General features: G+C 30.8%; 2 protein-coding genes across 9 annotated transcripts in view; one reads left to right on the top strand and one right to left on the bottom strand.

Annotated features, from left to right (window-relative positions):
- Nucleotides 1-9,105, top strand: part of LOC101892046 (SRSF protein kinase 1) — a 53,495-nt gene extending 44,390 nt beyond the window's left edge. The window contains exons 6-8 of one of the 6 annotated variants that reach the window (XM_020036646.2): nt 4,658-4,888; nt 4,955-5,225; nt 8,393-9,105. In XM_020036646.2, the coding sequence (XP_019892205.2) occupies nt 4,658-4,888; nt 4,955-5,225; nt 8,393-8,592 (702 nt within the window). In that variant the 3' untranslated portion in view covers nt 8,593-9,105. The remainder of the gene's footprint in view (nt 1-4,657; nt 4,889-4,954; nt 5,226-8,392) is intronic. The other 5 variants (XM_020036649.2, XM_020036647.2, XM_020036648.2 and 2 more) reach the window with 5 other exon arrangements.
- Nucleotides 9,106-20,859: 11,754 nt separating this feature from the next.
- Nucleotides 20,860-27,677, bottom strand: part of LOC101893203 (dnaJ homolog subfamily C member 5 homolog) — a 45,846-nt gene continuing 39,028 nt past the window's right edge. For all 3 annotated transcript variants that reach the window (XM_059129076.1, XM_020036645.2, XM_020036644.2), the window contains one exon: nt 20,860-26,561. Coding sequence is in view for 2 of the 3 variants with exons in the window: in XM_020036645.2 (XP_019892204.1) it covers nt 26,539-26,561 (23 nt within the window). In the remaining variant the exon portion in view is untranslated. The remainder of the gene's footprint in view (nt 26,562-27,677) is intronic.

Below are 27,677 nucleotides of genomic sequence, written 5' to 3'. Positions count from 1 at the left end.
TCTTTTATAAATATTGATTTTTATGGAATTTTAAGAGCCTACCAGGGCTATAAAATTCCATTGGCCGATGAAAAATCCAAACCCTAAACACTTGACCCACAGTATATTTCTGCATTGACACTTATCTGTGCATGGGATTTGTTTTTGTTATTTCACTCTTAATTAAAAGCTAATCAAGTTGCTTGCATTTGAAATTAAATTAGGATTCTTGAAACTGAGACTGTTTTCAAATGAAGTTAGCTGAATCAATGGCAGACATTTCTCGCAGATTCTCCTTGTGGTGTAGACAGTATTTTTGCTACAAGTTCCTTTTTAAAACTCCTTAAATTTCCCATGCTGCCTTAGAATCTATGGACATAAATTAACAACTCATAGATGTATATCCTATGTAATTAAATTTTAGCTTTAGTTCTGAAGACACCCTCATATTGTATATATGGTAATTACTCTCATTACATCCATAAGTACGACACATATATTCATTAGCGTAATTACCAATAATTATTTCCAATTCATTCAAATACAAAGTACCTCTTAATTACAAATGCCATGCTATACCATTTAAGCTAATATCACATTGTAACAATATAATACGAATATATTATTAACTATTTTAGAAGAAAACCACAACAAAAAAACTAACAAACGCCACCCCTCACCTCACACGCCAAAATGTAGAATTTGGAATGTTTTTGTATTGAAATTTTCAGAAATTTATTTAGTTTTATGTTGTTTGTTTAATTTACTTTAAGTTTTGCTATTATTTGATAATCTATCATTTAATTAAGAGAAACACAACAACACACATTTCATCTAGGCTATAAGGCTTTTTATGTATTTTCACTATATAAATAACAACGTGAATCAATTGAACCGATTACTTTTAAAATAATTTATTAACAACATGAAATTCAATTTAGTGGAATATAAATTGATTTTCGAAATGTTTGCAATGTACTTTCCAACAAAGTTTATGGAATTTGGAAATGGAGAATAATTTTTATAGCCATGATGATTTATTTAATTTTGAAATACTTTTCCCAGGACGGAAGCGTGAATTGTAAAACTATTTAAGAAACGATCCTGCTTATACGCGTAATTTTTTTTAATATAAAAATTGTTCTGTAGGTTCGGAAATAGATTTTTTAATAACTTTTTATAGGGTTTCCTCTAGCAGGGACGTTCTTCAGAGAATTTTAGGAGCTTTCTCGGAGGGGCTATAAGCGTTGGGTTCTTATTAAATATTTGAAAAGTTTTTTCGCTTAAGTTTCTTATAGGACCATAAAAGTTTTCTCGTACAAGTTTCCACGCTTACTATTTTATATAAGTTTTTGCACTCGGAAAACTTATTAAAATGACTATGAGCGAGGATATTTTAAAGAATTTTAAATGCATTTTCGCGTTAATTTTTTACAAGTTTTAAAATCTTTCTCTTGGGACCTTCTGGAGACTTTTAGGAGCTTTTTCGACGCTAAGTTGGCTTCTTCTTTTCGTGAAAAATTATTTACGGATCTTTTGTGCATGGTCTTTTAATTTATTTTAGAAGCTTTCCCGCGTTTTTTAAGGGAGTTGAAAAGCTTTCTTGGTGTGCTTTATGCGTGGGTTCTTACAAAGCTTTTTTAAAAGCATTCTCGTCTGGATTTTTAAGTATTTTTGAAGTTTTTTTCGCTCGCATTTTTAAATAGTTTTAGACTTTTTTAGATTGTGATAAGCGTGGTATTTCATTAAGAAATTTAATAGCTTTATCGTGTGTTTTTTTACCCTCCACCATTCTATGGAGGGCATATTAACTTTGTTATTCCGTTTGTAACTCCTCGAAATATTTATAATAGACCCTACAATGTATAGACTCTGTCTGTCACGCTATTTTTCATAGTTTACATGCATAGTTTACCAGTAGGCAGGTTAAGTTCGTAAATGGGACATGTCGGCGCACGTTTTCGTATAGCCCCCATATAACTGTACCTCCCAATATTCGGTATTTTCATGCTTTAGCGACATTATTTACCGGAATTATTTCGTATTTGAATAGGTACTACAGCCTATGACAAAAATGTTTGTATGCAGGTTCAAGTCTTCGTATAGCCCCCATATAACGGTACCTCCCAATATTTAGTATTTTGATGATTTTAGCTACATTATTTATCCGAATTGTTTCAAATTTCGTATTTAAAGTTTGTAAGGGTACTTCAGTATATGTACCATTGCTCCATTGTAACGGTACCTCCCAATATTCGGTATTTTTATGATTTTACTGACATTATTCGCCGGAATTATTTCAAATGTCGTATTTGAATATCTTAATGTAGGTTCACGTCTTCGTATAGCCCCCGTATAAAGGTAATCATTTAGATGGTATTTTTCGGAATTCGTTTCAATTTCGCGGGTTCTTTCCATATGGTGGAGGGTATTAAAAGTTCGTCCCGGTTGAACTTAGCTGCGTTTTTACTCGTTTCAGTTATTTTAGAGGATTTCCCGCCTTGATTTTCTTGAAGTTTTTGAAGCTTTTCCGGAGGGCACTATGAGTGGGATTTTAAAACATTTTTGAGAGGCTTTCTCGCTTAAATTCTTTTCGGTCGAACTTTAAAAAATGATTTAGACTTTTTAGAGTTTTTCATTCGCATTTTAATAGAACTTTAGAAGCTTTCTTGGTGACCGTGGATTTTTCATAACAAAAACCAGTAAAGATAGGTAAAAAGTCGAACGAGGCCAACTTTATGATACCCTACCCCACTATGCTTATAAAGTAGAGCTATCCGCAATATAAATAAACGCCTATACAGCGAATTTATGTGGATCATAAACAACTATGGTGTTTTTGAATGCATATTGCGAATTCTGAAAACCGGTTTCCGCTAAATTTGACGGAGGATTTGGTGAGTGATATACTTGCTTCTAGGCTGAATACGTTCGGATGTGCCAAAATACATCCTATTTGGACGAATATTGCATATTTGGCGCACAATAAAATTCTGAGCCGATCTGAATCGATTTCGATAAAATTTGGCAAAGGTATTTCTGAGCTCTATGAGATATTTGATACCAAATATCATTGTTGTAGATTGCATATTAAGAATGTGAGGGAATCAAACGCCAAATCGATTTTCACCAAATTTGCTTCTAGACTGAAATCGGTCGGAAGTGGCAAAATTCACTACATTTGGACCGATATTAACCATCTGGTGCGCAATAAACGTAAAATCGGTCGAAGATATATATGGGAGCTATATACAAATCTGAACCGATCTTGATTTTCATCAAATTTGATGTACATGCCTCTAGACTGAATTCGGTCGGATGTGCCAAAATTCAGGTCATTTGGACTGATATTGACCATTTTGTGCACAATTAACCCAAAACCGGTTAAAGATATATGGGAGCTATATCTAAATTTAAACCGATCCTCACCAATTTCAATAGGTTTCGTCCTTGGATTGACACGCAAATTCGACTCACGAAGTGATTTTATGAAGATCCCCAAAAGTAACTATGGGTCTATCTCGCTTCCCACTCCATGTTACAAAAAAAAATCACAAAGACATAGTACCCTAACCACTATGTGGTGTAGGGTATAAAAATAGAAGTGTTCTAAGAGCAATATGCGTGTATTTTTGTTTCAAAGAACCTTAAAAGCTTTTTCAAGCCTCTAAAACGTCGATTTTTAAAGATTTTAGGAAGATCGGAGGACAATAGTTAGGGTATAAAAATTTAAGAAGTATACTGAGGGGCCAGCTACGTATATATATTTATGGCACTTAGAAAGTCTGCTCTGAGAAGCATGTGTCTTTTTTAAAGAATTTAAAAGCTCTACTCGCAGGTCAAGAAATGTCAAGTTTTTTTTAAGAATTAAAGAACCCTTCTCCGCGTACACTGGGCATTCATTTTGACATGTCTCGTAGGTTTTTTAGCCTTTTCTAGGGACTATAAAGGCACAGCTAAATAAATATTTTTTTTTACTGGTTTAAAGGTGGGAATACATAAAGCGCTTATCTGGCTGGCTTCAGTCATCGCCTGGCTTATTCGGAAATGAACAAAGGAGCCTAGGGACAAAATCGAACTAAGTCATCCTAAAACTCCTTTGTTCATCTACGAAGAAGCCAGCCGATGACTTAAGCCAGCCAAATATACGCTTTATGTATTTCCACCCTTAGTCATCGGCTGGTTTCTTCGTAAAAGAACAAACGAGCGTAGGTCAAAAAAGTGTAAATTATGGGCGAAAATTTAACTATATCATGGTACATACGATACAACACAAAAGCCAGTCAAAAAAGCTTGTTATGTGTTCTCACCTTAAGCACGTATTGGGACTTTTTTGAAGAATTTCAGAAATTTTTTTTATACCTATTTAGGGACTGCTTAGGATTTTTCTCACACATCGTTTAAAAAGTTTCTTTTATATATAAATAGTCAGGAAATTGTGTTTTATTTCTCCAATCTTCACTTTGATGGAAAGTTACATTCTAATAAATCGGCTACGCCAATTCGAACGCCATCTACATTATATTATGGCTACAAATCTCATGTGAATGTTTTGCACCACAACTCTTTGTTTATCGTTCTTTTTTTGCATTCTCCTGTTTTCTTCTTCTTCCGTTTCCTTCTTCTTTTGGTATGTGTCAAAAAAAAACAAAACAAATTGTTGAAAATTTTCTCACAGCCGCCCACTGAAACCACCACAACCACCATCACCACCACAACAACAACAACTACCACCACAACTGGTTCTGATAAAGCAGAACAAATCAATAATCAATTAAATAATACCAACATTTTAAATGCCAATACTCCAATTCCTCAGACACAATCCTATACGAATGCCATACAGTCGCTGATCAACAATACGAATGTACGAGTGAAAATTGCCGATTTGGGTAATGCATGTTATGAGGTAGGTTCACAGTGTGTGATTTATTGACAAACAACAATTTGATTAAACGATTTTTCACGATTGCAGTATCACCACTTCACCGAGGATATCCAAACGAGACAATACCGTTCGATAGAAGTCCTTTTGGGTGCCCCGTATAATTATACAGCGGACATTTGGAGTACTGCATGTCTGGCATTTGAATTGGCCACCGGCGATTATCTATTTGATCCACATGCCGGAGAAACGTATTCCAGGGACGAAGATCACTTGGCCCATATCGTTGAGCTGTTGGGCACAATACCACCGTCGGTAATATTTCGCGGAAAACACGGTGTTAAATATTTTACAAGTTATGGTAAGTTTGAAAGTGAGGGCTCTTTCAGAAATCAGTAGAATCCTTCTTTATTTTGGAATAAAAAAAGAATGTTTACATACAAATCTTTATCCGGGTTAATAATGGTAATTGAGACAAAAAAAAAACTGCAACAAAGTCAAACGCCATAATTTTTACATTTTTTTTTTAATTTTATTGAATGAAAGCAAAAAATGTCGGAAAGAGCATCAAATTTTAGAATAAGTTTAGATTTGTTCGAAATGGTCACCTTTGGCACGAATTATGGCCTTCAAACGGCCAATGAAACCGTCAAACGATGCTCGAATGTTGCTACGCGGTATTTTGGCCCATTCCCGGCGAAACGCTTGCTTGAGGTGATCGACACTTTGGTATTTTTTTAGTGCCAACCTTGCTTTCCAAAATACTCCTGACACAATAGTCCAACGGATTGGTATCCGGAGATTTTTGTGGCCATTGTGCGCCACTTTCAGCCAAGCAAAGCAACACTTTAACTCTTTTGAGTCTACTTTCTTTCTGTTGCGGTGTAAGTTCTTGCACTTTTTGGAATTTCAATTGCTTTACCCCGAGCTCATTTTTCAATATTTGCCGAATGGAATATAGCGATAAGTTCAGCTCACGAGCCATTTTTCGGCCACTGCGACGCGACGGGTTTTGATCAAGTCACTTCCTTACTTTTCGAACCATTTCTGCTGATGTTGCTGTTTTCTTCCGTCCAATCCCTTGACGTCGGGCTACGCTACCAGTATCACGGTAACGAGCGATTGGTACGAGACACAAAATATTTATTCACATTTAACTGCTGGAGTGTTCTAACGACAGCCATTTGTGGTTTTCCAGCCAAATATAAAGAAATCACACTATCACGCTTGACTTCCAGCACGAATAACTTATTTTTCTGGAAAATTCTCACCAAAAAGCTTTTGTACGCTTGTTAAAAATATAATGAACTGTCACTGGAATAATATGAACAACTGTCGGGAGAGTGGCTTAGAAATGACAGCAGTCTGAAGTTGGTTGCAGTTTTTTCATATCATATTAAGTGACATATTCCCATTGTAGAAGAATACAGGTAGTCCCAACAGCACAGCTGCTGGGACAATGAACTGTCAAACCAAATTTGGAATTGAAATTTTTGAATGAAAAATTATTCAAATTTGAAAACATATATAAATCTACTCACTTTTGAAAAAACATAATTATTATTTTTTTTTTTTTTTGACATGTTAATGTTCCCAAGCGTTGATGCATCTACCTATATTCTTCTACCATGCATATCAAAAGGAATGTCAGAGCCGAACTCGAATCCTGCCGTCTTTCTCCTACAATTTGACATTAATATGCTAACCATGGTCCAATTATAAGGTCTTCCTTCGAGCGAATTAATCTAAAAACAGCTGTTGTTTTATCTGATAAAATGTCAAAATTCATGCTTAAGGCATGACAGTAAAATTTTGTGGCGAACATGTTTCTTGTCAATTTTTTGACAACTGGATTGGAAAATGTATGTATCACAGCGCTGCTGCATGGTAGAAGAATACAGGTGGATGCATCAACGCTTGGGAACATTGATATGTCAAAAATTTTTAAATGTTTTCTTTTTTTTTAATTAGTAGATTTTTATAAGTTCTCTTATACGACACCGATATGCATTTTTCAAAAATTTTGACGAATTTGAATAATTTTTTTGTCAACATTTTCAGTTTCAAAATTAGTTTGACAGTTCATTGTCCTAGCAGCTGTGTCGATGCGACTACCTGTATTCTTCTCTCATATTTGTATTCTTCTCATAATATCCACTGGATTTATGAATACGATTTACGTGACGTATATGGAAGTGGCATTTGAAATCAAGTGACATTAGTAATTTAAACGTGCTCTAAACTGGGATAGTAAAACAGATGTAAAACCCAATCCCTCTGATAGTGCCCTTACATAAAAGACATTGCAGATCTTTCAAAAATATCTTCTGTAAAATAAAACTTCCTTGGGTTTTCTACCTCAATAAATACCTAAACATATTTAGGTTATTAAACATAGGAGGTTATTAAAAACTGTGTTTTTTTTATATTTTAATTTTTCCGCTTTTATTTCTCCAATATTTCGTCTTCCTCCGAAAAATCTTCATCTTCATCTTCTTTAAAAGCACAGATTACAAACTGATTTTAACAATATATGACACAATAAATAACATACATTGTCAGTATCAAACTAAGTTTTCTTTCGTCGGTGTTTATGAACTAGGCTCTTGTAAATGCGAGCACAGTGCCCTGTATCGGTTTGATAATTAATTTGTTTGTCATTTGGTAAACTTATAATATGTAACGCTTCCAATGTTAATCGTCTTCTGTAATTATTTTCTTGTGCTAACTTTGGGTTCATGTCCTGTCAATGTGGAATGGGCAGCTAGAGCAGAATTTTTTTCGAGAGGCTTGTCATTTTTTTGACCCGACTTATGCCCGGGAAGGCTACTTTTTAATTTTGCCTTTATGGTGTCGACATATGCCTTTTGGTACACGTCAGCGTCGCCCCTATTACATGTAAAGGTGAGGGTACATAGCATAGGCATAGTAATGTCAAATTATAAAGGGAAATGACGGCATAATTTGAGTTTGGCTCTGGCATCCATTTATGATACATCACAAAGTATGCCATGCGAAGACTTCAAGCTGTTTATGTACTCTCACCTTTATCCCATAAACTACATTGGACTTGTCATCCTTCTTCATTTTAGATTTTGTTTTACTAGATTTTGTCGACATTATTACATGATTTTAAAGCTAATTGATAGTGGTCCTTATTAAAGATGTTTGACTTATAAAGTCTTTCTAAGAATTTCGGCATATAAGTAACAGCTTTATACATCTTTTCTTGTCTTGCCTCCTTTTTTGGTACGTTCTTGCGCGTATAATTAGGTCATCAATGGTGATTTTTGAAAAATCATTTTGTGGCGTATTTTTCTTTCGTTCTCTGAGTGGAATTGTTCGTAACTTATATTGAAAAAAATTAATTAATTAATTTTTTTCGTCGGAGGTGTTTTGAATAAAAGTTGATCAATCGTCCTGCCGCCGCTTGTTTTTTTTACCAATCTAATTTAAGTTTGCTTCCTTGTCTAATTATTATTACGTCAATTCCACTGATTCCATTTCTTTTTCTTCTCCCACCTACAGGAAGTCTACGAAATATAACAAAATTAAAACCATGGAGTCTGATAAATGTTCTAATCGAAAAATACGATTGGGATCCAATTGAAGCGAAAAAATTCTCCGATTTTCTGTTACCAATGTTGGAATATAATCCCGTTATAAGAGCATCGGCAGCGGAGTGCTTAAATCATCCATGGCTGGAGGAAAAAGAGGAATTTGTTTAAGACGAAACCATGAACGAGTATTAAAATAGAACACTCTCATAACAAACATGCATAAATACATACATACATACATAGAACAATACAAGGACACATACTGTTGAACATACATACTCTTACAGACTTAAGTAATTTAAGAAAATAAAATAAAAATACAATAACAACTTACAAATAAAATGCATAAGATAATAAGACATAAAACAACAATACTAAAGCAGACTAGACACTATCAGTTCTGAATGACAGAGCTCTTTTAGATATTATTAATCTGTGGAACAATCACGACATTTTTTTGACAAACTTAAACGGAGACACTGTCATTCAAAGCTGATAGTGTGTACCTCGCTTAAAAAGAGAATTAATCGATTACAATGTAGTTGAAATCATAATACAATTAAGACAAGGTAGGATAAGTTCGAGAAAGTTGTAAGTAAAGAGGCAAATCTGTATGAATTGTTCTGTCAGGATTACTATCAAATGCAACGAGTTATTTTGTTAAAAAAAAAACAACTTGTTGCGTTCATTTTTAATAAATGAAAAATTTTGAATAAATAAAAAAAAATGAAAAAAATACGTAATTTATAAAATTATTCATTCAAAATTTTGAGTTCCAAAGATGTTTTGATAGCTCATTGTACCAGCAGCTGTGTTGATGCGCCTAACAACTGAACATGGTAAAAGAATTCAGTTAGATCATGGTAGAAGAACACAGATGCAATAACGCTTGGGAACATTGATATATCAAAAAAATTAAATGTCTTTCAAATATAGGTCGATTTTTATATGTTTTCTCATACGACGTCATTCTGAGGTTATTATAATACACGTTATCAACAATTTTAAAAATTTAAATAATTTTTCACTCAACATTTTCAATTCCAAAATTGGTTTGACAGTTCATTGTCCCAGCAGTTGTGTCGATGCGTCTATCTATATTCTTCTACCATGAGTTAGATGCATCAACGATTGGGAACGTTGATATGTTTAACTATTTTAATGTCAAAAATAACTAGATTTGTATATGTTTTCCTATACGATGCCAATTGAAGATTTGTTGTGATATACATTTTTTTAATCAATTTTTGGCAATTTGAATAATTTTTCATTCAAAAGTTTTAATTTCAAAATTGATTTAAGAGTTCATTGTATTCTTCTACTTTGCAACTGAATTTTAATATTGTCAACTAAATTTGATATGTCACGCCAAGCAAGTAAAAAAAACTAAAGGTGGGAATACATAAAGCACTTTTTTGGCTTGCTTAAGTCATCGGCTGGCTTCTTCGGAAATAAACGAGGAAGCCTGGGGCCAAAATCGGACTAAGTCAACCTAATAGTCCTTTAGTCAAAGACATAGAAGTATAAATATGGGACAAGAGAGAGTCAAAATATTGTCACCAGGTGTAAATACCTCTGTTGTTACGATATCATAACAACATACTCACCAATGTTAAAGGAATTTAACAGCAAATGCAATTTTCAATTAATTGAAAACGTCAATGAATGCAATTTTTAGTCCAAATTATTGGTTTACAGAAAATGTTATTCTTAAAATTGCTCTGTAAATATGATTTTAATGCCAACATGTCACTGTTGTGAGCAGCGCCCCTGTATATTTTTTACATAAAGTATTTTTCCATTATGCATTTTGTCCAGTCTTTACCATTTGAGGTCTTTGCTTTAGTCCTATACGAAGAAGCCAGCCGATGACTTAAACCAACCAAATAAGCGCTTTATGTATTCCCACCTTAAATCCTACCTTGCTTTCAATGGTAGAAATTATGAAAATAGAATAAATTTCAAATTATCATTTAGAACCCTGAAAATACCATGCGTGGTAGAATGAAGAAGGTAAAGTCATGCAGTCATATGTTCACATTTTTTTCAAAATGTTTCATTTGACAACATCCCATTTTTATTTTCTCACTGATCTGATCTTTATTATATTCCACTACTCACGAGAGATATACTTTTGACACTGGTGGAGTTAAGTTAAAGTCATCTTTATGCGCGTTTTGCGCATATTCATCGTTAGTTTGACGTATAATCAAAGAAATTGACCATGGCATAAGAATACAGGTAGACGCATCGACACAAGTGATAAGACAATGAACTGTCAAGCCGATTTTAAAATTGAAAATGTTGAATGAAAAATTATTGAAATTGTTGAAAAATTCATATTATAACAACCACCGATTGGTGCCGTATAAGAAAACATTTTAAAATATAGTTATTTAAAAAAAAACATTTTAAAAATGTTGACATATCAATGTTCCCAAGTGTTAATGCATCTACCTATATTTTATACTACCATGCTATTGATTCATGTGTCGATTTTGGATTCACCAATATATGACCCTTCAAGTTTAGTTCGTCTATAGCCAGGAATATTTTGTGAAGTCTAGCACCAGGCATGTAAAAAAATTACTTCTTAGATTGACTACTAACATGATCGCTGCAAATAAACCAAAAGACTTGAAATTGATTTTTAAACAAAGCTGTCATTATGTTTTGATAATGTGTAACCCACCTAAAAAATTGTGGTTAAGGCGAAATAATGAGATCCCTATCAGACTAAATGTCAAAATTTATTTACTGATTGTTTATAAGCAAAAAGGGCTTTGACGTAAGCAAGAAGTGCTTTGACATACATGATAGAAGAATACAGGTAGACTCATCGACACAGGTGACGGGACAATGAACTGTCAAACCAATTTTGGAATTGAAAATTATTCAAATTTGTAAAAACTGTTGAAAAACGCATATTATAATAAGCTCCGGTTGACGTCGTATAAGAAAAATTATAAAAATCTACTTATATTAAAAAACTTTTTAAATTTTTTGAATCTACCTGCATTTTTTTACCATGTTGATAACATAGAGTTATAACACGTTTAGACAACTAAATTAACTCGATTTCAAATGTCAAATGTAGAGCGTATACGTCACATAAATCGTATTCATAAATCCACTCGCTATTATCTGACGTATACTCTGTGGATTTGACATTTGAGATCGAATCGATTTGGTAAATCTAAACGTACGTAAATTTACATAATCAGCTGCGAAAAATGCTGTACCTTTTTATTGTGTCACTATTGTGATTAACTAACAATTCAGCGAGCGATCAGCTGATATTTTTTAATGATCTTATATAACAAACTATAGAAATCCTTACTATTTTTCTCTTTTGTACTTAGTTTTTTTGTTAATTTTCCCTCTCAAAATTATTTTATACTAATGTTTTTTTGCCGTTACAAAAAGTACCGGAACACGTCCAATATTTTCTCATCGATTTGTCTACATTGTAATCGATTATTAAGCTCTCGAAAAAAATCAACACACACCAATACACCCCTACATACATAAACGTTTGATAGCTTTGAATGAATTCGAATAGTTCGTTTTTTTATTAATGACAACAACAAAACAACAATTTAATATGTTTACGATAAAACCATAATAAAAATAATAACAACAACATAAATCAAATATTATATTTGATAAGAAAATAATATTAATTGAAACCACACAAACTACATATATGAAAAACCCCCCACTATATTTATACATTTATATATAGTTAAGTAATTGCATACATAAAAAACAAAACAAACAAACATACATATATACGTGGTTAGCGCATTCAACGTGATTATTTATAATTTTTTGGTAGTAGTTTACAAAGACAAAAGAATTTAAAAGTTAATAATATTTAAAAAACAAAGATATTAATAATTATTGAGGAAATAAAAAATTTGAAAATATTATAAAAATTTGTGAAATATGAAATTGTATTAATTTGAAAACAGTTTGTATTTATTTACTTTTGTTTTTTTCTCCATAATAAAAGACTCTAAAAGTGATAGAATGGATTATTTGCAGTGTTTTTTTTTTTCCTTTCTTCATTTTGTTGATATATGTTTAAATTTATCTAATTATTACAATATTTCAAAAAAAAGATTTTGAAAATACAAAATTTATAACAAATTTTAATTTTATTTATTTAAAAAAGAAATCATACTCAATAAAAATCACTGGAAATAACTGTATAATTTCGTGTGTCTATTTTTTTTTTAAATTTTGTAAAAATTGTTCATAAAACGTTAGCTTGGTCCATGGTAGAAGAATAAAGGCAGATGCATCAACGCTTGGGAATATTGATATATCAACAAATTTTAAATGTTTTTTTTTTTTAGAACAGTGTGGCTTGTTTTTTTTTCAAATATAAGTAGATTTTTATAAGTTTTCTTATAAGACGTCATTTGGAGGTTATTATAATTCGAGTTTTCAAAAAAATTCTTAAATTTAAATAATTTTTCATTCAACATTTGCAATTCCAAAATTGGTTTGACAGTTCAGTCACAGCAGCTTTGTGCCGACTTATATTCTTCTACCATGGCTTGGTATTACAAGAAACTTGAGTTCATGTGGTAATTGTCAAATAAATACTTTAAGCACGTTTAGACTACTAAATCCCCTCGATTCCAAATGACAATTCCCATGGCAGAAGAATACAGGTAGATGCATCAACGCTTGGGAGCATTGATATGTCAAAATTCCTTAACCATAACAATTCCTTAACCTATACGTCACGTAAATCGTATTCATAAATCCAGTGGTGTTATATGACGCATGGTAGAAGAATACAGGTAGTCGTATCGACACAGCTGCTGGGACAATGAACTGTCAAACAGATTTTAAAATTGAAAATGTTGTATGAAAAATTATTAAAATGTAAAAAATGTTGAAAATATATATTATAACAAACTCCGATTTGTGTCATATAAGAAAACATATAAAAATCTACTTATTCTTGATAAAACATTTTAAATATTTTGACATGTCAATGTTCCCAAGCTTTGATGCACATAACAGTTTTCTTCCACCATGACTTGACGGTATGGAATTGCCATTTGAATCGAGTGGATTTCATAAATCGTCGTAATCGACGTACTTTTCGTCTGTTTAACTAAACCTGTTTACATAAACTAAATCTAGTAGATCTTATTATCATCTTGATTTCGTACATGTAAACCTCTTTACATGCCTTTAAGTGTCCAAACAAAAATATTGCTATGTTCCAGAACTGCAAGAATCTAAAATCTTTTACTGCGATAAACAATTTTCCCTTTATGATATCGAAGAAAATTGCAAAAGTAGTAGATTCTTGCAGGAATAGACCAAATGGCAGAAGAATACATAGATGCATCAACGCTTGGGAACATTGTCATATTTCAATATGACAAAATATTTTAAAAGTTTGTTCAAAAATAAGTAGATTTGTATATGCTATTCTATACGACACCAATCGGAGTTATGATATGCATTTTTCGTTTGTAAAATTATACTGGATGTTCTCATTGAACGCAAACGTGACTGAAAAGTGTTATTTAGTGTTAGTAAAATTTTGAATGTTTAATTGCTGCTTTATAATGTTTTTTTTACGTTTAATCAGCATAGAACTCTAAAATCTATTGAATTTCATATTTGACCCATGAAGGTAGAACAACTTTGAAAAACTACAGAAATACATCTTACTGTCAGAATTATTAAAAAATGCAACAAGTTGTTTTTATTTATATTTTATTTTTTCTCATTTTTCTGATGCGTATTTTTCCACAAATTTAAAAATTCCAATTATTGTTCATTCATCATTTTCAATTCCAAAACCGGTTTGACAAGTCATTGTCCCAGCAGCTGTGTCGATGCGACTACTTTAATTCTTCTATCATGGATTTAGCTTGAAGATGATCTAACCATGTTCACACGTCAGTTAGAAATATGAATATAACGAATAAAACGTTTACATAAAAATCTTAAAACGGGACCAATCACAATTAATTCGACTATATAACATTGCATTTATTGTGATTGGTCAATTGTCGCGGTTAAGCCGGTTAAATATATACACTTCACCTTTTTTATGTTGAAACCTAAATCCCCAAAATCATTAAGAATTTAAAAATTATAATGCAATTATATTATAATGAAAAAAAAAATTAAAAAAAAAACTAATAAAATTAAAGTAAATTATAAAAAACAATTATAATATTATTATTCATAATAATTATTATAAAAAACACTGTTAAAAACCTATCTGACTGATTTAACAAAAATTCATAATAAAAAATTAAAAATATAATATATTAGCTCTTAACTCTCACACATAAAAAATAATTAATAACAGAAGAGATAATACAATTTAATCACAACAATAATAAAAAATTATTTAGAGCCCCAATAAAATTACAATTACAAATAAATCTCATAATAAAATTTAGAAATAACATGTCACATACAAGGTATTATTATATAAAAATATGAACATAAAGAAATCTTCTAAAGTATACAAAACAAAAACATAATTTTTGTAGAAATTGTTAATCAGACAAACAAACAAAAACCAAAATGAGAAATCTAAACATTTTCAAACCAAAAAATAATTTGAATATAAGAAGAAGTTTATTTTTTTTAAATTTTGTATTCTTTTCGGTGGATCAGAAGAAGAATAATGATATCATGGTAGAAGAATACAGGTAGATGCATCAACGCTTGGGAACATTGATGTGTCAAAAAATTGTAAATGTTTTTTTAAATAGAAGTAGATTTTTATATGTTTTCTTATATGACGTCATTCGGAGGGTATTATATTTCGCGTTTTCAACAATTTTTACAAATTTGAATAATTTTTCATTCAGTATTTTCTATTCCAAAATTGGTTTGACAGTTCATTGTCCCAGCAGCTGTGTCGACGCGTCTACCTATATTCTTCTACCATGAATGATATGGAACATAAAGCTGGGAATACATAAAGCGCTTATTTGGCTGGCTTCTTCGGAAATGAACAAAGGAGCCTAGGGCCAAAATCGAACTAGGTCAACCTAAAACTCCTTTGTTCATTTACGAATAAGCCAGCCAAATATGCGCTTTAAGTATTTCCAGCCTAACAATTGCCCCTCTTCGTTTAGGTTTCATGCGTGCACAATAATAAACTGTTTAGCTGATTTTCAACATCAGACGAAATGTCACAATTTTTTTAAACTGTCAACTGCTGTCACTTTTTTATTCAGGTGTACGTCATAAATTGCCATTTTACATATGTTACATGATTGTTGCAGTCACACACTTGCATATGTTCTTTTTATTTCCTTTGATTAAATTGTATTTTATAAAAAAATTATAATTCTTTATGGATGGATTTTTAGCGCAAATTTAATTTTATATATTTTTGTACAGCCGTGGTAGAAATAAGAAGGTAAAGTCATTCAATTATATTCTTAATTTTATTTCAAAATTATTTGTTTGACAACATATCATTGCCAAAATTTATATTTATAAATCCATTGTATACACAGAAATCAGAGATGCGAACCTCTTTTATATTCAGTAAAATATGACAAGGTGAATTACAGAAAATGCAGAGATGGGTAAAATCGCATGAAGATGTTTATCGAAGTTATATAAAAATCTGAACCGATATCGATAAAATTTGGCAGATGTATTTTCGAACTGTATCTGATGTCCGGTATCAAATATCCTTCTTTTGGAGAGCATTTTACGCATGTGAAAGATTGTAACACCAAATCGGATGAAAAAAATATATGTGAGCTATAGCTATATCTGTACCGATTTGCTCCAAAATTTGTATTTGCTTCTGAATTCCGTCGTAAGTGCCAAAATTCAGTCCATTTGGGCTGATATTAGCCATTTGGGGCACAATAAACCTGATATCAGATAAAGATATATATAAAAGTAGTAGTATATATATATATATATATATATATATATATATATATATATATATATATATATATATATATATATATAAATTGTGACGTTCTTGTCAACAAATTTCCAAATAATTTAAATTATTAAAGAAGTCTGAAGACAAATCTATATACATTATAAATAAACAGAAAATTTTATGAATTTTGAAAATGAGAATTTGCCGAATATGCAGAAAGAAGGAGGTTCCAGGAAGGGGTACACTTTTTTCGGTTCAAAATGATGAAATGTCGAAGGCAGAATGGAGTAAAGTTTGCCAGTTAGAATTTAAAGCAACGTCTTCTGTATGTTCTGAACATATCGACGTTGCTGATGATGGTCAGACTTCTCCAATTGCTATATTTTATTAGTTGTGTTCCAAAACAAAAAACAATTTTGTACATTTACTAAAAACCGTTCTCGTACACCCATAACCTGTAAAATTACCACTTTTCTTTAAATAATGGCGCTCTGTCCTTCTTTTAGTAATTTCCCCTTGAAAGTTAAGGGGAATAAAAGTATCGCACATCATCATAAGGGTGAGGGTACATAAGCAGTATGGCGTCATGGCTAGGCATATTGTTGTCAAATTATGAGGGAAAACGACTAGCATCCCTTTATGATATCTCACAAAATATGCCATGCGAATACTTCAAGCTGCTTATGTACCATCACCTTAACTTTTCAACGGCATCCTTTAAGGCATCAATCTTTTTCTGTGGGACAAAGCTACAAAAGCTACGTGAACGAGGCTATGAAGATTTATATCACAAGATAAACAGATTTTGACATTGGATCTAATTTTTTAAATCTGCTAGAACACATTTTTATTGTGCCATGTTTAAATCAACTACAAAGAGACTTCCCCTCGCTTCTTCTCCTTTTTTAATAAAACTATTATTTTAAAGCACGTTTCGTTACTCTCTATAAGTTCGATAAGTTTTAACATACAAATGCTATAAGAGTTTACGAAAATGAAGTGTTTTACCCTGACCCTAATCTAAAACGGAACCCAACGTATTTTTTAAGTTTAGTATTTACACCTTTTATTTACAAACTAAATCATTTTGAAAACATTTATAAAAAAATCAAATAATGTGACCAAAATAATACGAAATATTCTAAAATTAAACTCATATAGTTGCCACTAAATAAATAAAAATACATTAAAAAACATGTCCTTAATTGCATCCTAGAATTGCAACACATCTAAATAACAAATGCGACCACAAAGAAACAACTTTAAAATAACACTAAAATAAACAACAAAAAATAAAAACAAAATAAATTAAAACAATAACTTATGAATTACAGTTTTACATGAGATTTCATAATCTACATCTTAACTATAGGAAATTATTAATATAACTATAGCAACTAAATAAAAAAAGAAACCCTATTAAAATATTAATTAAAAATAAAACCTTAAAAAGAACAAAAATAAAAGCAAAAAATAATAAGAGATAAAACTATAATAAAAACTCATTTTATAAAAGATAACAAAATTGTGTGTTTTTTTCTTAACATTGGGATATTTGAAAAAATTCGAAACGGGAATTTTAGCATTCTTAAGGTGACGGCGCATAAGAAGCTTGGCATCATAGCTAGGCCATGGTAGAAGATAGGTAGATGGAAACATTGATATGTCAAAATTTTCAAAATGTTTTGTCAAAAATAAGTAGATTTTTATATGTTTTCTTATACGACGCAAACAGGAGGTTGATACACTACAAACGTTCTCTACAATCTTCAATAATTTTGCATTCAACATTTTCAATTTCAAAATCAGTTTGACAGTTCATTGTTGCAGCAGTTGTGTCGATGCGACTACATGTATTCTTCTACCATGAGCTAGGCATATTAATACCCAATTACATGGAAAAATTATTGCAGGTAACAGCAAGTCCCAGCTGATTTGACTCTATAGTAATACCAGTGTCATACTCGATATGACGTTTAGTGATTTAATTCCATTTCTTGATATACAATAGGTATACCATTTTTTATATAAAATTTCACTGCAAGGCAATCTGAACATTTTTTTGCCAAATAATAGAAAAATCGCCGTTGGACTTTACAAAACGCCATATGCGATAGTTCGGAAATTTTTTTGCGGTTAAGGAACAGCGACACCACGTTACACAATATATTCGTATATTTCATGTTTCCTAAAATTGCAAAATGTGGAATACTTAATGTATGTAAGCTGTTTGGTTTCATCTAGAAGGGGATGTTGCCTTTAACACGATTTTCTAGCGATTGCTTGAAGTTTTGAGAGATTAGGACAAACAGCTAACAAATATACATTCATGGGAATGTTAATTGAGGAACTATTCTTCTGCATTTTCAATTTAATAGTCCAAATTCCAAAAATGTCTATTATTGAAATTAAAATAATTTATTCAAAATTAATTATTTTGTTTACATTTTTGGACACATAACTGTGACACTTGTATTACGTACAAAAACAAATTTCTATGTGGTTTTTGTTACGATTGTTATGCAACAACACTTGCTGTTACCTGTATTATTCCTGTATTATTCAAATTCCTTAAAATTTTAGAAAAATACATATCATAACAATCTCCTATTGGCGTCGTTTAAGAAAACATATAAAAAATTTACTTATTTTTGAAAAATAATTTTAAAACTTTTGACATATCAATGTTCCCAAGCGTTGATGCATCTACCTGTATTCCTCTACGATGGGATTAACCCACATTTTCAGGATTTTCTTCAACCACATTTACCATACAAAAATAAATCTTCTCCGGTTTATTTTAAATCCGCTGTGGAATCTAAATACTAACGGAAAGCATCATTGTGTACAATATTTGTACCACGGTAGATGAATACTGGTAGATGCATCAACGTTTGGGAACGTTGATATGTCAAATATTTCAAAATGTTTTTTAAATATAAGGAGATTTTTATATGTTTTCTTATAACGACAATCGGAGGTTATTATAATATGCGGTTTTATAATTTTCCATTCAAAATTTTTAATTGCAAAATTGATTTGACAGTTCATTGTCCTAGCAGCTGTGTCGATGCGTCTATCTGTATTCTTCTACCACGATTTGTACTGCATTAAGGTGGGAATACATATACGCTTATCGTCTGGATTCATGGGAAAAGAACAAAAGAGCCTACGGTCCAAATCAAACTAAGTCAACCAAACCTGCTTTGTTCCTCTACGGAAAAACCAGCCAAATAAGCGCTTTATGTATTCCCACCTTTAGTTTTGCATAGACTCCAAAGTCCCAAATGTTTCCATCAAAGCGTTCTTTAACAATTACAAAAACAAGCAAAACTTAAAATTTTATTTGCTCATAATAATAAATTGGAAGATGTTTTTTTTTTTCTTTCCAGGTCACAACACTTAAGCTGCAAGTACATAAGAAGCTTGAAGTCATGGCTAGGCATATTATGTGACATTTCACAAAGGGAGTACAGAGTCGCAATAAAATCCTGCCGTCGTTGTCCATTATAACTTGACATTAATATGCCTAGCCTTGACTTCAAGCTTTTTATGTTCTTGCACCCTTACTTTCCAATATAAATTATCTCTTCCTTTCCTTGATGGATCATTTTTGGCCATTTTTATACCCTACACCACAAGGTTGCCAGGGTATTATGTTTTTGTGCATTTTATATATGTCCGTCCGTCTGTCCATGTATTTTTGTAAAAGTACAGGTAGCATTTATTTGGGCCCAAGGAGGAGCCATATTGAAATTGGAGATAATCGGTCAAAATTTAGATATAGCTCCCATATATCTTCGTCCAAAAAGTATGGAATTTTGCACATACGATCAAATTAGACCTGAAAACAAGTTTGCCCAATTTGATCGAAATCGGTTCAGATATGGCTATAGCTCCAGTATATATTTTTTTTTATCCGATTTGTTATTTTTGTCCTCCGCAGCCGTAATATGCACTCTGTAACAACAATATTTGTGGAAATATATTAAATACATCTCAGAAATACCTTTGCTAAATTTTATCGAGATCGGTCAGATTTGGATATAACTCCCATATGTAACTTCGTCCGATTTGTATTTTATTGCGCACCAAACGTGTAATATTAGCCCAAATGGGATGGAATTTGGCACTTACGACCAAATTGAGTCGCGAGTATGTCAAATTTGAAAATCGGTTCAGATATAGCTATAGCTCCCATATATATTGTTTATCTGATTTTTTATATTTATTCCCCACTGCCGTAATATGCACTCCGTAACAACGATATTCAGGAAAATATATCAAATACACCTCAGAAATATCTTTGCCAATTTTATCGAGATCGGTTCAGATTTGGATATAGCTCCCATATATATCTTTATCAGATTTCAAGTTAATTGTGCACCAAATGGGCAATGCAAGCCCGTACTATGTTCTAAAAGCCAGTAAAAAAAACTTTATATGTATTCTCACCTTTATAGATTTTTTCCGAAATACGTCACCTTCTCCACTTTTGACCAATGAAGAAACAACCCTGGTTTGAGTTTGGTTTTTAATAAATTTTATTGTTTATTGTAGATATAATTGTTGTTGTTGTTCTTATGTTGTTTTTGTTTTACTTTTTTTGTAATAGAACATTGTTACAGTGGATTAAAAAATAGTACAATGAGGAAGGAACGGGGGGCATATTCTGTTCTAAAAGAGATCGTCCCTAAAAATGAGTTGTGGTTTTGCTTTGTTTCTTCGTCTTTTTGTTTTTTTTTTTTTTCTTTTCAACGGCTGAGAGAAAACAATTCGTTTACTATGATTGATTTCGGTTTGGTATGGTTAAATTTTTCATATATAGTTTTTTCTTTTGTTTTTAATATATATTTTTCTCTTCATATATAAATATAGAATTAAGGGTATTGGTTGATGGTATTTGCTTGCTTGTGTTGTTGTTTTTTTTTTGTCACTTAAATTTATTTTATATTTCAATAAAGAAAAAAATGTTTTTTTTTAATTTTAAATTGTAGTCTATTAAGAGTTTTGTTTTTCTTGATTTTCATAATTATACATTTTTGGGTTTTTTTTGTAGTTTTTTTTTATTTTAAGGAAATAATTCATTAATATTATTTATAATAATTTATATATGCTCATAAGTATATGTATGTGTGAGATGTGATTTTTATTATATATGTATATGTTTTGAATTTTGTTGTATTTATGTTATTTTTAATAAAAAAAATATTTTAATTAAAAAAAAATGCAAACATTAAGGCAAAATTAAAAGAAACTGAATGTATATGGACTTTTAAACTATAGTTTTCTGTTTCTACTACGGACATTCTATGTAGAATAACAGAAAAATTCTATCAAATATTTGAAATTGAATATTAAAAAAAATAATAATAATAAATATATATTTTTTATTTAAAAAAAATACTAACTAATACTACCAATTAGGAAAACATATATTCAATAATATATGTATATAATGTTTTTGTAATTTTAATAGTTAATAGTTAATATTTGGGCTATATATACAACAATAACTAAATAAAAAATATTTAATATGGCTGTTTATTTCTTAGAAATTGAGGTTAATCGCAGGTTTAGATTTACAAAATCCCCTCGATGACAAATGTCAATTTCATATACATGGTAGAATAATACAGGTAGTCGCATCGACACAGCTGCTAGGGCAATGAACTGTCAAACCAATTTTGGAACTGAAATTTTTGAATGAAAAAATATTCAAATTTGTAAAAATTAAAAAAAAAATGCATATCATAACAACCTCCGATTGACGTCGCATAGGAAAACATATACAAATCTACTTATTTCTGAAAAAACGTTTAACATTTATATGTCAACATTTTTTAAATTTCTTTTCAAATATAAGTAGATTTTCATATGTTTTCTTATACGACACCATTCGTAGGTTATTATAATACGTGTTTTTCAAAAATTTGTACAAATTCAAATAATTTTTCATACAACATTTTCAATTCCAAAATTGGTTTGACAGTTCATTGTCCCAACAGCTGTGTCGATGCGTTTACCTATATTCTTCTACCATGCGTTGATTTATAAATACGATATACGTGACGTATACACTAAGGAATTGACATTTGAAATCGAGTGATTTAGTAGTTCAAACATACTCAAAGTGGTTTGTGGTACATATGCTCTGTTCCAGAACCTGCAAGAATCTACTACTTTTTTTCGATTCTATTGAAGATTAACCCACGGAGTAGTATATCTAATTGGTTAATCTTGTGTTCTTAGCAATGTAGAAGAATGCATGTAGTCGCACCGACACAGCTACTGGGACAATGAACTGTCAAACTGTTTTTGGAATTGAAAATGTTGAATGAAAAATTATTGAAATTCGTAAACAACCTCCGATTGACGTCGTATAAAAAAACATTTTAAAATCTACTTATTTTTTATAAAACATTTAAACTTTTTGGCATATCAATGTTCCCAAGCGTTGATGCACTCATGGGTTTTATATAAACCAGTAGTAGGATTCTCTAACTCATTTTTTGAGTTACCGACAAAAATCGGTAACTTTGAAACCCAAAATTTTGATATAAAAAATAAGTTAAAGTCGAAAATACTGGTATCTATCGGTAGGTCTTAGCGACTACATTGATTTCGTAGCAAACTTATCGATAAATTTCGTTCATTACCGAAATTATAAGCATTTTAATTTTACCGATTTTTGTCGGTAACTCAAAAAATGAGTTAGAGAATTCCACTACAGGTGTCTAATTACGGCATCCTCTATCGTATGCAAAATTGTATCGACATGAATTACGGCTTGAATTTATTGTTGGGATGATTGCTTTCGATCGTCATTTTATCGATTTTGTTACATTTGACAATGTCAAATTTGCTATCTTTAAGAATTAACAAAACATGTTGAAAAAGTGAATTTTTGCAAAAATGGGCGAGGACTTGTGTTTTTTTATGTCATCGTCGGATTCAGAAGATGATTTAAATGTAAACATCTTACGAAAATAAATTCGCGATATAATCAATCCTTTATCTTTGCCAGAATATATGCTGTTATAGTTCTTTCTCACATTGAAGGTTTAAAGGAAGCTTTTTAATATATTTTGTCAGAACTGCACTTAACTGGCCATATGTCAACAGCGGTACTACCTACTGTAAAGTTAGCAGTTACACCATCACTTGTAGCTAGCAGCAGCTTCCAGCATTGTGTCGGGAACGACTTTTTGGTTGGTTTGAGCCAAAGTGCTTTGTGCAAAACCGCACACCGACTTTTAAAAGAAATGGAAAAGTAGTGTCACAAAAAAAAAATAATATTTCGATTGGAAGAGTCGGCAAAATTCAAAGAAGCTTTTGTGTCAAATCATAATAATTATTTAATATTTTTAAAGAAACTTACATTTTGTTTTTGAATTAATGCACAAATTATGCTCCAATCAGAATTATAACACCTTAAATTGTCGTATACGATACAAAAATAGTCGCGGGCAAAAACTCGCATGGTTTCATTCGACAATTCCATGTCAAGTACTCGAAGATTACCAAAAAAAAGATTACGATATCGTAACTTCTCGATATCGTATGCGGTAATTAGACGTCAGGTCGTGTGAGATCTATTTTTTATATAGTAAATTTGGTTGAATAAACCCGGATTAAGCAATAAATCCTGATAATGCGGGCTAATCCAAACGCGCTATAACTCCGGATTATTGCATTATGGTTACATAGCTCTTTGATTTTTATAAAGCGATATGTCGGTAAAGCAATGGAAAGAATGCCGCCCTGAGAACTGCAACAGGGTGCCTCCTCATGACTCCAGTGAACCATTTACATGAGGAAACGAAGGTTCTTCCCTAAAGGTCAAAGACTGATCATAGCTTAAATCGTGACTTGTATTTTCGCACTAAAGTTACGATTTAAGCTTTGATCTGACAACATTTTTGTTAAGTGTTTATTCGCAACAACATCTGGATCATGGTCTACATAAGGTTGGCCAGTAAGCCCATCTGACAACCCAGTTTGCTGTCATACTACATATTGTGATTTTAAATTTAAAGAAAGTCAAATCACAATAGTGAAAAACTACTAAGTTTATTGTCAAAAGTAGTCTTCTTGGCCGACTTTGTGTAGGTCTTGATCTGGATGTAAGTTTTAGTATTTATTGCAAAAAAAAAAAATCACAATTTTTTTAAGACACATATATGTATATGACGTATGTGATTTTCTTCCGCATTACCTTGCCTTAGGATAAACCAAGACTCTTTCAGTAGTAAATAGTTAAAAGTGATTGCAGCTGCACCGATATTCACTAAACCCATTTCCTTCTAAAGCACCTTCCATCTCCTACTTTCTCTTCTATTCTATCGTTTTTTATATTTAAACTTTCTTAGGAGAATTGCAAGGGACCAAAAGGCCTTTCGAGTGGAGTAGTTTCGAAACACAGCGTCTACGAGACCTCTAAATAAAACATTGAACCCATCAATTGCTTTTAAATAAATGCCTTTCTATTGTTCTTCTTCTTCAAAAAGAATATATATTTTCATTATTATTATATATTGATTATAGATTACAACAAAAAAAAAATATATTTATTTTGAAACTAAAAACAAAACAGAATTTTGTAATTAAAAAAAAAAAAGAAAACAACAAGGATCTTGATACTCATTTTTAATGTGTTTTGTGTTTTTCATATAGAAAACCTCAATACTAGTTAATGTTTTTGTTGTATATTATAATTTAAATACACAATAAATTATGAACTAAGCTAAAAACTTTGAAATTTAATATTAAGTTGTAGTTGTATATTCATAAAATACATACGATTATTATTTGTTTTTCTTTCAAATCTAAATTTAAAAATTAAATTTAAATAGGTTTTTTTTGCATTAATTTAAAAATGTTTTTTTGTTTTTGTTTATAATTATTAATTGATTTTATTAATTCTGAAATTTAGGGCGGGGGGCAGGGGAGGAGTAAAGGGAAACTTGATAATTAATAATAGAAACGACACATACAGGAAAAAATGCAACTAAATAACAATTTGTTTTCTCTGTGTTTTTTTTTTCTTAAGGATTCTTGCATTACTTTATTTAAACAAATTACATATACATATTAATTAGTTCGATTTTTTTTGGCTACACAATAACATTGTTGTAGGTCAAGTAGTTGGGTTTTTTTTTGTAATTTATGGAAAACAAAAATATATATTTATATATTTTACATTATGTTTTTGTTTATAATTATATAATTTTTCTTTTTTTCAAATTTTATTTTAATACATTGAATTTTTAAAAGTTTAAATGTTTCAAAACAAATTTGGTTTTTTGTTAATTTGAATTTTGTTTGTTATGAAGAATACTTGCTTGTTAGATTCTATGATTCCATTCCTGATTATTTTTCTCATATAATTACAATTATTTTTTTTATTGATTTTGTTTCTCACATGGGAAAAGGGGGTCTTTTATAGGTAATTTCCTACATTGATTTTGTAGCATACCTTTAGGCTTATCTATGATATTCGCTTCATTATAAACACATGGACTGGAATAAAGGAAATTTCTCACAGAAAATGAACCCATATTACAATTGTTTCTTCTTTGGACACAATCTCCAGTTTCAAAGGGCTTGAACAATTATTTTTCATGTGCAAACTTATCATAAAAACAATATTTGACGGAACTCAAAACTGCACAAAAACTTCAAAAAAAAATTGAAAAACAAATGGAGCAAATTTTCTTCCGTCCATGTGTTGGATAATTACACGAATCTCTTTCGCATTTCTGTGCGCCATACCTAATTATGGCTTACCGGTTTAAATTTGTATTATTATTTTATTTTATTTGGTACTTGGAATTGAATTGTTTTATATTTATAAATATTTTTATATGATTATTGTTAATGTTTATTTCGTGAATAAACCTAATCTTTTAAATACTTTACAAATGTTTATTTTTTTCGTGTGTGTGTTTGAGTGTAGAGGGAGGGTGAAAGGGAGGCAGCTGATTTTAGGAATAAAACGTACATAGAATTACATAATTACTATTTGTTTTATGCACAAATAATGATTGTTGATTGTAGTTTTTAATATATATATGTATATAAATTTTCATTACATAATAAAATTGATTTTAGCTTGGTATGTTGAAATGTGATGGCATTTGAAGATGGTGGTAGTGGTGGTGGTGTTCTTGTTGTTGGATTATGATGTAGGTTTTTCATTTTGTTTAATATTTTTGGTTTACCATATCTGGATGAGAGAAAGAAAAGAGAAAGAGAGAGAAAAAAATAAAATATATAATAAATAATTGTACTTTCGAAAATAATAAATATGAAATAAAGTTAACATAAAAACATAGTCAAAAGTACTAACATAACGCTGAAGCTTATGCATGAAAATAAAAATGTTTTCGAAAAATGTATCCACAACTTTTTTGCTATGAAAAGTTGTTACCGACAGCTTTTCAACAAATAATGGCTATTATCGATAACTTTTCTGCAGAGAAATTCGTTATCGACAATTTTTCTACAGAGAAAATCGTTATCGACAATTTTTCTACAGAGAAAATCGTTATCGACAATTTTTCTACAGAGAAAAATTGTAATCGACAATTTTTCTACAGAGAAAAATAGTAATCGACAATTTTTCTACAGAGAAAAATAGTAATCGACAATTTTTCTACAGAGAAAAATAGTAATCGACAATTTTTCTACAGAGAAAAATTGTAATCGACAATTTTTCTACAAAAAATAGTTGTTGTCGACAACTTTTCTACGGAGAAAAGTTGTTATCGACAACTTTTCTACGGAGAAAAGTTGTTATCGACAACTTTCCTACGGAGAAAAGTTGTTATCGACAACTTTTCTATAGAGTAAAGTTGTTATCGACAACAATTCTACCAAGAAAAGTTGTAATCGACAACATTTTTAAGAAGATAAGTTGTTATCGAAAACATTTCTACAGAGAAATGTTGTAATTGATAAAATTTCTACGATGAAAAGTTGTAATCCACGACATTTCTACGAAGAAAAATTGTAATCAACAATATTTCTACGAAGAGAAAGGTTGTTATCGGCAACATTTCTACAGAGAAAAGTTGTTATCGACGACTTTTCTACACAGAAAAGTGGTTATCGACAACTTTTCTACACAGAAAAGTTGTTATCGACAACTTTTCTACAGATAAAAGTGGTCATCGACAACTTTTCTACACAGAAAAGTTGTTATCGACAACTTTTCTACAGAGAAAAGTTGTTATCGACAACTTTTCTACAGAGAAAAAGTGGTTATCTACAACATTTCTACAGAGAAAAGTTGTTATCGACAACTCTTCTACAGAGAAAAGTTGTTATCGACAACTTTTCT

This window comes from Musca domestica, unplaced genomic scaffold (assembly GCF_030504385.1).
Source record: "Musca domestica strain aabys unplaced genomic scaffold, Musca_domestica.polishedcontigs.V.1.1 6, whole genome shotgun sequence".
In the NCBI taxonomy this organism is placed as follows: Eukaryota; Metazoa; Arthropoda; class Insecta; order Diptera; family Muscidae; genus Musca; species Musca domestica.
Note: the sequence above shows the minus strand (reverse complement) of the source record. Positions and strands in the feature narration are given on the sequence as shown.